A 12,255-nucleotide genomic window follows, 5' to 3' on the forward strand; every position below is an offset into this window, starting at 1 on the left:
CTCATAGCCAAACCCTGGTCATAGTGGTGGGACCAACAACTCGATAACAGGTCCTCTGAAATAAATGGAGAGCAACCGCATGTGTGCGGTCACCCTCCATTCACCACTATGGAAGTTCAGAAAATAGGCGAGCGCTGGCTGGGCTATTTCCAGTATTCCTGTGGCAGTGAATGGAGCGGTGGCTAAGTTTGCGTAGCTTGCTCTCCATTCACTGCTATGGGACCTTGGAAAATAGCCTCGTCCATTCTGAGTCCCCCTAGCCCCACCAATTGTGGAAAGCCCCTTTAAAGCCTTTGTTCTGCAGAATTACTTTTATACTTTATTTATTAAGTACTGGTCCTTTTTTACAGCTGTATTCACATTGCTGCAGGCTTCAGAGCTGGAATATCCCAGCATGCTTTTCTAGACTAATATTCTGAACTTAGTCTGGTATTCTGTACTCTGTATGTTTTGTGTATTAATGTACAGCTGTATACTACCACTCCATCACAGAAACTCAATGAAACCTTAGGATACCAGAGGATTTTTTGTTTTTGCGTTTTCATTTTTCATACATATCTTCCTTAAGCCATAACTTTTTTATATTTCCGTTCACATAGCTCTATGAGGGCTTATTTTTTGTGGGACAAGTTGTACTTTCTAATGCCACCATTAATTATGGCATATAATGTAGTGAGAAGTGGTAAAAAAATTCCAAATGGGGCGGAATTGAAAAATAAATGCAATTCCTCCACCATTTTACGCGTTTTGTTCGCATGGCATTCCGTTTGAGACAAAACTGACCCATGCCCTTTATTCTCTGTATGAGAATACCATATATATGTTTTTTATGTCTAAATAGTGTAAAAATAAATTTAAACTTTGAAAATGTTTTTTTTTTTTTTTTTATATATATATCTCCATATTCTGACCCCATAACTTTTTTTTATAGTTATATCTACTGAGCTGTGTCTGGGCTGACTTTTTGCTGGACAATCTGTAGTTTTTATTGATACTATTTTGGAGTGCGTGTGAATTTTTTATATATTATTAAATTTTTCCGGGTAAGAGAAGCAATGAAAAAATGGCAAATTGGCCATTTTGACCCTATTTTCTGTTACGCCATTCGCCGTATTGGAAAAATATTTTTATATTTTAATAGTACGGGCATGTTCAGTCACGGTGATACCTATGATGTTTATATTTTTTGTTATTTAGGTATTTATATTTTTACGGAAAGGGGGATGATTTAAACTTTTTTTTATATATATATATTTTTTAACAGTTATTATTTTTTTTTTGTAATGATTTTGAAGCTTATATATGAGCCTACAAAATCTATTTTTTAATTTTGAACAATTATGTACGGTATTTTTAAACTGGATTTATTATTGAGAATTGCATTTTTTTTTTTCTTTTCTCATCTGGTGGCCAAAATAAGAATTGCACTTTGAATGTTCTTGGCCTCTTCAGCAAGGCGGAGCCCATTCAAATCAATTACCGGCATCCCCATTGGCTACAGGGGACGACGGTAGGGCTCCCGGTAGCAGTTTTTGTGCATTTAGATCATTTGATCACGGCATCTAAAGCCTTTAATTACCGCAATCGGCATTATTGCCGGTCACGGTAATTGCCCGCATGTACGGCGCTGGTAGCGAAAGGGTCAAGGGTTACTTTAAGCTTTTCACATACTATACAACAATATCACCTTACTTTTTGAGAGAACCAATCAGGTGGACGACCGGGTTCTGCAAAAGGTTTGATAGCACGACTCACAGAAACCCTAAAAGAACAAAGAAATAATAAAACTTTTACAAGTCTGCGAGTTCTTGGAATGACATTTTCTCTAAAATAGCAACAATAAGGGATCATTGAAATGACTGGTTTAAGATTTTTATATGTAATAGATGTGGCCTTTTCTTTTGTGAAACACTAGAAGAACACCACAATTCGCCCATAGAAAACTGTAACACAATTCTAAATCATCACATTCTGCACAGGGAGACAAAATGGTGGTTATTTCGCGTATTTTAATGTTTCATTAAAAAGGGTATTCTGGTTATGTGTTGGAATACAGCAACAGCTGCAGCTTAATACAAGGAGGAACTAAGTTAAGCATCACTGTTCATTCAAGTGCAGTTATTCCAGTGTATGTACTGTCTGGTGAGGATGTAGATGTTATCTCTCGTAGTCTCCATCTTGATGATGACCTTACAGTCGCTGTTTTGTCCCCAGTAAGGTAAACCAGTTCTATGTTCTCCCACAATGTCTGAGCGCTGTTCAGCTGCAAACACTGCAAAAATAAGGATAGGCGATAACTACTAGATCACTGGAATTCTGATCGCTAGGACCCCATGATCACAGAAACGGGGGCTCAAGATTTGTGAAGTGATGCACCCTGCTGGATCAATTCATTTATGGAACTGCAAAGATCATAGAGTGTAGCGCCCAATTTTTCCAGCAATCCCACAGAGAAATAAAGGCACATGCATGACAAGCCATGCCATTCATTTCAGGGTAGGGGGCACCCATTCATGTGATCAGTGGAGTTTCTGGCGGTCGGACTACCGGTGATCTAATAGTTATTCCCTATCTGGTGGATCAGCTCCATAAACAACAGGTCTCTGCTACTCCATCGTAATCTCTTAAAAAAAAAAAAGGCAGTTTTGAAACTTTTGACTAAATAATTGTATTCATCATGCAATAACTATTCTGGAGCACCTTGTCATATAACTGTTTGCTGTTCCGCTCCACAGTTATGGCTACTAGACATTTATTAAAGGGGTCGTCTGAGATAATTAAAAGTTTCGGACAAGCCCTGCAATAGCTTAAAATAAAAAAATCACATTATACTCGCCCCTTTCCCCACAGCCGTTCTTTACATTCTCCTGCCACTGCTTGTTTACTAACTGTAACAGTGATGTACTGGTATATGCATGCGACCTCTGCAGCCAATCACTGTCCTCAGGGGACAATGCTGAAGATAGCGATTGGCTGCAGCGGTGATGTGCCGTATACTTGTACGCCACCAACATTTAGATTTTTTATTTCAGGCTATTGGAGGGCTTCTGTGAGATTTTTAATTGTCATGGACAACCCCTTTAAAGACTCTGCAATTGAGTGTTACCAGTTGGGTGAGTGTTTGATACCATCCAATCAGTGCTGCCTGTGACACACTGTGCCCCGACATACCCCCCCCTTCCAAACTTGTAACACCCAGTTGTAGGGGTAGTGGGGGTAGACAGGGCCAGTGGGTCTTCTACATTTATCTTCGTGTCTGTTTTCAGGTGCAAATGAAGACAGAAATGTACAGCAGCTCTGAGCTGCCATAGAGTTCACTCCAGGCACATGGACTGCTGGAGGATGCGCCTAATACAAAGCCTGAGCCCCATCATAAATTTGTTGCATCCTCCAGCAGCGCAGGAGATTGAAAAGATGCTCCAGAATTGCTATTACATGAGAAATGCTAGCAGTCACTAAAACATTACTACCTATACCTACTGCAAGCATATCCTCAGGGGCATATTAAAGGGGTTCTCTGGGCTTTTAAAGAGGACCTGTCACCACTCCTGACATGCCTGTTTTAAAGGGTTTCTGTCACCAAAATTAACCCTATTAAACTAGCTGACCTTAGCGATGGTCTAATGTCAGCTGAACCTAACTAGCTTATTCCTACTTTTATCTATGCCCCCGTTACGCCATAAATCTAACTTTTATAATATGCTAATTATCCTCTGGGTGCAGGGGGGGCGTTGCCCCTGCTCCTAGAGGCTCCGTTCTCCCACCTCTGGCCACGCCCTGCTACACTAGATTGACAGGGCCAGGCAGTGTTGGTCTCCTACTGCCGGCCCTGTCTGCCGTGTAAATCTCGCGCCTGCGCCGTCTTATTCAGTATTAGGCACAGGCGCAGTGAGTGAAGGGCGCTCGCTGGCTGCCTCACTGCGCCTGCACCGAATACTGAACGGCGCGAAATTTCCCCAGCGCCCAGAGGCTAATTTGCATATTATAAAAGCTATATTTCTGCAGTAACGGAGGCATAGATAAAAGTAGGAAAAGGCTAGTTAGGTTCAGCTGACATTAGCACATCGCTAATGTCAAACAGTTTAACCCCTTAAGGACTCAGCCCTATTTCACACTAGTGAAATCTGACCAGTGTCACTTTAAGTGCTGATAACTTTAAAACGCTTTGACTTATCCAGGCCATTCTGAGATTGTTTATTCGTCACATATTGTACTTCATGACACTGGTAAAATGAAGTAAAAAAAATAAAAAATTTTGTATAAAAAAAAAAACTAATTTACCATAAATTTGGAAAAATTAGCAAATTTCGAAGTTTCAGTTTCTCTACTTCTGTAATACATAGTAATACCCCCAAAAATTGTGATGACTTTACATTCCCCATATGTCTACTTCATGTTTGAATTATATTTTATTTTTTGAGGATGTTACAAGGCTTAGAAGTTTAGAAGCAAATCTTGAAATTTTTCAGAAATTTACAAAAACCCAATTTTTAGGGACCACTACAGGTCTGAAGTCAATTTGCGAGGCTTACATAATAGAAACCGCCCAAAAATGACCCCATTCTATAAACTACACCCCTCAAGGTATTCAAAACTGATTTTACAAACTTCGTTAACCCTTTAGGTGTTGCACAAGAGTTATTGGCAAATGGGGATGAAATTTGAGAATTTCATTTTTTTGCCTAATTTTCCATTTTAACCCATTTTTTCCACTAACAAAGCAAGGGTTAACAGCCAAACAAGACTGTATCTTTATTGCCCTGTTTACAGAAACACCTCATATGTGGTCGTACACTACTGTACGGGCACACAGTAGGGCGTAGAGGGAAAGGTGCGCCGTATGGTTTTTGGAAGCCAGATTTTGCTGGACTGTTTTTTTGACACCATGTCCCATTTGAAGCCCCCCTGATGCACCCCTAGATTATAAACTCCATAAAAGTGACCCCATCTAAGAAACTACACCCCTCAAGGTATTTAAAACTGATTTTACAAACTTTGTTAACCCTTTAGGTGTTGCACAAGATTTAATGGAAAATAGAGATACAATTTCAAAATTTCACTTTTTTGGCAGATTTTCCATTTTAATATTTTTTTTCCAGTTACAAAGCAAGGATTAACAGCCAAACAAAACTCATTATTTATGGCCCCGATCTGTAGTTTACAGAAACACCCCATATGTGGTCGTAAACTGCTGTACGGGCACAAGGCAGGGCGCAGAAGGAAAGGAATGCCATACGGTTTTTGGAAGGCAGGTTTCGCTGGACTGGTTTATTTACACCATGTCCCATTTGAAGCCGCCTGATGCACCCCTAGAGTAGAAACTCCAAAAAAGTGACCCCATTTTAGAAACTACGGGATAGGGTGGCAGTTTTGTTGGTACTAGTTTAGGGTACATATGATTTTTGGTTGCTCTATATTACACTTTTTGTGCGGCAAGGTAACAAGAAATTGCTTTTTTGGCACTTTTTTTTTGTTATTTACAACATTCATCTGACAGCTTAGATCATGTGGTAATTTTATAGAGCAGGTTGTCACGGATGCAGCGATACCTAATATGTATACTTTTTATTTATTTATTTAAGTTTTACACAATAATTTCATTTTTAAAACAAAAAAAATGTTTTAGTGTCTCCATCGTCTTAGGGTCATTCATTTTCAATGGGTCCTGGAAAAAATCGGACAGCACAATGTGTGCTGTCCGTTTCCGTTGTTCCGTTCCGCATGTCCGAAAAAATATAAAACATGTCCTATTCTTTTCCGCAAAAATCGGATCCTGGACCAATACAAAGTCAATGGATCCGCAAAAAACGGAAGACATTCGTATGTCATTACGTATGTCATCCGTTTTATGCGGATTCCGTTCCTGGAAATTAGGCTTCCTCCCCAGTATTATGTGACCAGTGCAGCCCCCCTCCCTCTATATTCATTGGTGGCCAGTGCGGCAGTGTGCGGATTCCCAGTAAAGTTTTCTACAGATCTGATTTTTCACTTCGTGAAAAACTCAGATCCGACAGTATATTCTAACACAGAGGCGTTCCCATGGTGATGGGGACGCTTCTAGTTAGAATATACTGAGAACGATGTACATGACTGCCCCCTGCTGCCTGGCAACACCCGATCTCTTACAGGGGGCTGTGATCTGCACAGTTAACCCCTCAGGTGCTGCGCCTGAGGGGTTAATTGTGCATATCATAGCCCCCTATAAGAGATCAGGGGCTGCCAGGCAGCAGGGGGCAGACCCCCCTCCCTCCCCAGTATTAAATGTGCCCAGTGCGGTCTCACCTCTCTCCCCCCCCCCCCCCCATCATTGGTGGCCAGTGCGGATTCCCAGTATTAATAAATGTGCCCAGTGCGGTCTCACACCCCCCCCCCCCCCCCCCCCATCATTAGTGGCCAGTGCGGATTCCCAGTATTAATAAATGTGCCCAGTGCGGTCTCACCTCTCCCCCCCCCCATCATTGGTGGCCAGTGCGGATTCCCAGTATTAATAAATGTGCCCAGTGCGGTCTCACCTCTCCCCCCCCCCCCATCATTGGTGGCCAGTGCGGATTCCCAGTATTAATAAATGTGCCCAGTGCGGTCTGTGCTAAAAAGCAATGCGCCGCACAGACCTTTCACTTACAAGTAGGAGGAGCTCCCGGCCGGTCAGACATCGCAGCTCGCAGTCGCAGGTAAGTATAATGCTTGTATTTATTGCTAAGTAACCATGGCAGCCAAGACTGCAATAGCGTCTTGGCTGCCATGGTAACCGATCGGAGCCCCAGCGATTTAAACTGGGACTCCGATCGGTACTCTCCGCTGCCACCAATGAGGGGGGGGGGGGGGAAAGAGGTGAGACCGCACTGGGCACATTTATTAATACTGGGAATCCGCACTGCCACCAATGATGGGGGGGGGAGAGGTGAGACCGCACTGGGCACATTTATTAATACTGGGAATCCGCACTGGCCACCAATGATGGGGGGGGGGGGGGGGAGGTGAGACCGCACTGGGCACATTTATTAATACTGGGAATCCGCACTGGCCACTGATGATGGGGGGGGGGGGGAGAGGTGAGACCGCACTGGGCACATTTATTAATACTGGGAATCCGCACTGCCACCAATGATGGGGGGGGGGAGAGGTGAGACCGCACTAGTCACATTTAATACAGGGGAGGGAGGGGGTCTGCCCCCTCCTGCCTGGCAGCACCTGATCTCTCACAGGGGGCTATGATTCGCACAATAATTGTGCGGATCACAGCCTCCTGTAAGAGATCGGGTGCTGCCAGGCAGCAGGGGGCAGTCATGTACACCGTTCTCAGTATATTCTAACTAGAAGGGTCCCCATCACCATGGGAACGCCTCTGTGTTAGAATATACTGTCGGATTTGAGTTTTCACATGTTTCCGTTTTTTGCGGATCCGCAAAAAACGGATGACATACGGAAACATTTTCAGGAACAACGGATCCGCAAAAAACGGACCGAAAATCGGGATGTAGAAAAATACGGACGTGTGAATGTAGCCTAAGAGCCATAGTTTTTTCAGTTTTTAGGCGAATATCTTAAGTAGGGTCTCATTTTTTGCGGGATGAGATGACGGTTTGATTGGCACTATTTTGGGGTGCATATGACTTTTTGATCGCTTACTATTACACTTTTTGTGACGCAAGATGACAAAAAATTGCTTTTTTACACCGTTTTTATTTTTATTTTTTTACGGTCGATACGGACACGGCGATACCCAATATGTATACTTTTTTTTTTTTTTATTTAAGTTTTACACAATGATTTCATTTTTGAAACAAAGAAAAACATGTTTTAGTGTTTCCATAGTCTAAGAGCCATAGTTTTTTCAGTTTTTGGGCGATTATCTTGGGTAAGGTATGATTTTTGCGGGATGAGATGACGGTTTGATTGGTACTATTTTGGCGTACATGCGACTTTTATTACCTTTTTTGGGAAGTGAGGTGGGCAAAATTTCAATTTCCTCATAGTTTTTATTTTTTTATTTTTATGGCGTTCACCGGGCGTGGAAAGTAACATGACCGTTTTATAGATCAGGTCGTTACGGACGCGGCGATACCAAACATGTGTAGGGAATTTTATTTTTTTCATTTTTAATCAGTGATAAATGTGTTTTTTGATTTTTACTTTTTTTTCCCTTTTTACACCCAGACCCACTTGGTTCTTAAAGATCCAGTGGGTCTGATGTCTGTATAATACAGTACAGTATATAGTGTATTGTACTGTATTTTACTTACACTTTGTCTGAACAGATCTATGCCTTTAGCACAGATCTGTTCAGCACCATGGACAGCAGGATGCCTGAGACGGCGTCCTGTTGCCATGGGAACCTTCCCCGTCTGCTCAGTTGTGGCCACAACTTCACAGATGGGTAAGGAGGGGGGCTGTCTGGGGGCTCTCTCCTTCTCCATCGGGGGGCTGCAAAGGCACAGCAGCCCCCCGATGGGAGAGAGCCCCCTCTTACTGTTAACTTTTTCCATACAGCGGTACGTACGGACCGCGGTATGGAAAGGGTTAAACGGCTGACATCGCATCACAGATGTCAGCCGTTTATACCAGGGTGTCAGCAATGTGCTGACACTCTGGTATACCACTGGACGCCAATGAATATTCAAGAGGAGGCAGGCGGGGGATCGCGATCCCGTCTGCCGCACCGCCCACCGCCCGCAACACCCCCCCTGCACCACCCGCCGCCATAAAATCATTCAGGGGTGCAGGGGGGGTGAATAAAACTTTATTTGGGGCATTTTTAAGTTTGATCCACAGAATCGGCAGAAAGCGCAGCAAACCGCAGGTCTGAATTGACCTGCGGTTTTCTGCGATCGCCGATACGGGGGGGGGGGGGGGGTATCACATGACCCCCCCCGGCGTTGTGACAGGATGCCGGCTGAATGATTTCAGCCGGCATCCTGTTCGGATTAACCCCCGCATCGCCGCAATCTCATTTTAAACTCATGACGTACCGGTACGTCATGGGTCCTTAAGGACTCGGGAAACATGCCGTACCGGTATGTCATGCGTCCCTAAGGGGTTAATAGAGGTAAATCTGGTGACAGAAACCCTTTAAAAGCTTCATGCATTCCCCATGTAATAACAATTCTGGAGTGCCTATTCTTATGACTATGTTGTGCCATTCCTTTATTATTTGCACTAGAAGTTATAAATAAATAGCTAGCAGTCTGCAGTAAGGGTACAGAGGGGAGGTAACCAGTTGGGGGCGTGTACCTGCACAGACTTACTCTATCCAATCAGTGCTGCCATTTTCAGACTGTGCAGGTATACACCCCCAACTGGTTACCTCCCCTCTGCACCCTTACTGAAGGCTAATAGCAATTCATTCATAACTTCTAGTAGAAATAATAAAGGAATGGCACAACATACAGACATAAGAATAGAACAGAACTTAAGAATAGTTAGTACATGGGGAATGCATGTAGCTATTAAAATAGGCATGTCAGGAGTGGTAAAAGTCACCTGTCACCGGGATTTGATGTATAGAGCTGAGGACATGGGTTGCTAGATGGCCGCTAATCTCGCGATGCGCGAGCTAGCGCATGCGCAGTTCCTTCCCTGAGGCTAATGCCAGCACAGGGAGGGAACACTATGACGACATTACGGCGCTCTGGATTTCTGACGTCGGGGAGCAAGGAGGAGATTCTGAGGATGCGGGGCGGTGCTGGGCTCCTTCACGCTGGACTCATCTCACGTACAGGACACATCTCAGGTTAATTTGCATATGGATCAAATCGTTTTTTTTACACAATAAAAGCACACAGAGCTATGGGGACTGGGTATTGCGGATGTGCTAGCCGCCATCTAGCAACCCATGTCCTCAGCTCTATACCCAAAATCCCGGTGACAGGTACCCTTTAATATTAATGACTTATCCTCAGGATAGGTCACCATTATCAGATCGGCGGGGGTCTGACACCTGGCACCCCTGCCCATCGGCTGTAAGAGGTGATGACACGCACAGTGTGCACGTGCCGTCTCCCTTGCTGCTGCTATGTGTATGGCAAATCAGCAACAGGGCAAGAAGAGAGAAGGGAGACCTTACCTTCATACAGATGGGACCCCCACCGATCTGATATTGATGACCTATCCTGATGATAAGTCATCAATAATAAAAGCCCGGAGAACCCCTTTAAGAAGAGGAAGCTGGAAAACTACCCGGTGCTAATATGGGAGACATTACACCTCCCACAGGGGCTGTCAGGTTTCTGGGAAAGCTGGATGGAAACTAATATAGATAAAACTAAACTTCTAATAGAGGTGTCACAAATATTTGTGAAATTATTCCACTCATAGGGGTATCAGAGTAAGGTAAAGCTGGGTGGTAACTAATACTGGGGAAATGATACCTCCCATAGGGGTTGTCAGGAAAACCGGGGTGACAACTAACATTGGTGAGATTATACCTCTTGGATGATGGGTCAGAGGAGGGTGAACAGTCCATCAGAACAAGCCCACTGTATGGATGGACTCACCAGTTCTGGTCTCCGCTGCGCATGACGGAGGAGGCCAGGCACAGCTTCTCCCGGATCGACCATGGCTCTGTGGGACCTATGTTCAGCAGCTTGTGTTCTAATGTACAAGGGAGAAAAGAAATGAGTAGTCACCAGACCCGGAGAGCGAGCAACAATACTGCGTGGGAAGTGAGGAAAATCATGTAAAAATATGCTTCAAGTGCGATAATAACGAGAAAAACGACAGTTCCTCGGTACTTACTCCCGGTCCCGGTCGCCATTTTCTCACATACAATAGAGTGAGAATAAAACGCGACGTCGCTGTGTGATGACGTCACCGCCCCGCGGGAGACCTGTGTGCAGTACCTAGCTCCCTCAGCAGGATTGCAGTGGGCAGGAAATATTTTTTGGACTAAAATAGCTGTCCACTTTGTTAAAAAAAATATATATCAAAATAAATAAATTCTATATCTATATGTAAGATAATTGTTTTCTTAATCACGCTTTTATGAGGAGTGGACATGCTAGAAATTACCCTACATTTGGGAAATTCACTCAGCGCGAGAGCAGTATTTTCCGTCCTGTGATGGGAACTCCCAGCATTATAACGATTTGTTCCTCAGCTGTAATGAACTGTACTCATAATGCTGTCAGTACCGTTCAGTACAGTGCTGGGAGTTCTTGTCACAGGTCCGGGAAATATTCCTCTGACTGAAACCTGAAATTGCCCTCTCTCAGGACCACCTACCACAAATAACACATACACTTTTATTTGCCAACAAAACAACCGGTGGAAGCCAACTTTATTACACGTCATATTGCAGAACACACGGTGAGAAGGGAGCCCCACACTATGAGAGGGAATATGCCTGTGCTTGACTGACAGAGCCTGTCTGATATTGGTTGAGCTAGACATTGTGACTACCTGGGAACCGGCCATACAGCTGGTGTTCCCCTAGCGACATCCCTCTACTGTACAGACATTGTAGAAAGGGGGGTTGGGAAACTTCTTCCATTCTCTCTTCTTTCCTGACGGACTGCCCCCTCTGTCCAGGTGGGACCCTCGCATCTGTCAATATCTGTCTGCATGACTCAGTACTATTACCTGCAGTAATACATGAGTACTGAGTAATACTGCAGATAAGGAGATCACAGTTTTTTATTTTCCCACTGCCTCCTGTTCATTTGTATTGCAAGGGAAGGACACTCCTCGAAAGCAGGTGCTGGGGCGGGGACCAGTTCCTTACAGCAAAAAAAAAACAAAAAACCCAGCACTTGTCTCTTTCCTCACAAAGGATTATTTATTAGAATGATTCCCCTGACTTGTGATGCACTTAGGATGCCATCAGTTCAACTTGCAATGGCCTCCCATGATGTGGTCTCCTACAGCCAGTCAGCACTCACATGAAGTGGTCTCCCACAGCCAGTCAGTGCTCCCATGAAGTGGTCTCCTATACCCAGTCGGCAGTCCCATGAAATATTCTCCCACAGCCATTCGGCACTCCCATGATGTGGTCTCCCACAGCCAGTCATTGCTCCCATGAAGCAGGGATGGACTGGGACAATAAAGTGGCCCTGGACTTCAGCCAGACCGGCCCACTGACCGGCCCACCGGGGGCGGAGCAAATAAAGGGGCGGGGCTCACATACATCCATTCAGCGGAGCAAATAGAGGGGCAGGGCTCACATACATCCATTCAGCAGAACCGGGGGCGGAGCAAATAGAGGGGCGGGGAAACAAGAGAGGCGTGGCTCACATCCATCCATTCAGCAGAGCCGGGGGC

The 12,255-nt window shown here is 44.4% G+C and overlaps 1 protein-coding gene across 4 annotated transcripts in view; it reads right to left on the bottom strand.

Annotated features, from left to right (window-relative positions):
* Positions 1–10,792, bottom strand: part of BRD8 (bromodomain containing 8) — a 30,920-nt gene extending 20,128 nt beyond the window's left edge. For 3 of the 4 annotated variants that reach the window (XM_040406915.1, XM_040406901.1, XM_040406894.1), the window contains exons 1-3: positions 10,735–10,792; positions 10,494–10,590; positions 1,693–1,762 (exon numbers count right to left, since the gene is read on the bottom strand). In XM_040406915.1, the coding sequence (XP_040262849.1) occupies positions 1,693–1,762; positions 10,494–10,590; positions 10,735–10,753 (186 nt within the window). In that variant the 5' untranslated portion in view covers positions 10,754–10,792. Of the gene's footprint in view, positions 1–1,692; positions 1,763–10,424; positions 10,591–10,734 lie in introns of those variants that run through there. The other variant, XM_040406910.1, reaches the window with a different exon arrangement.
* Positions 10,793–12,255: the final 1,463 nt, after the last annotated feature.

This window comes from Bufo bufo, chromosome 1 (assembly GCF_905171765.1).
Source record: "Bufo bufo chromosome 1, aBufBuf1.1, whole genome shotgun sequence".
Classification (NCBI taxonomy): domain Eukaryota; kingdom Metazoa; phylum Chordata; class Amphibia; order Anura; family Bufonidae; genus Bufo; species Bufo bufo.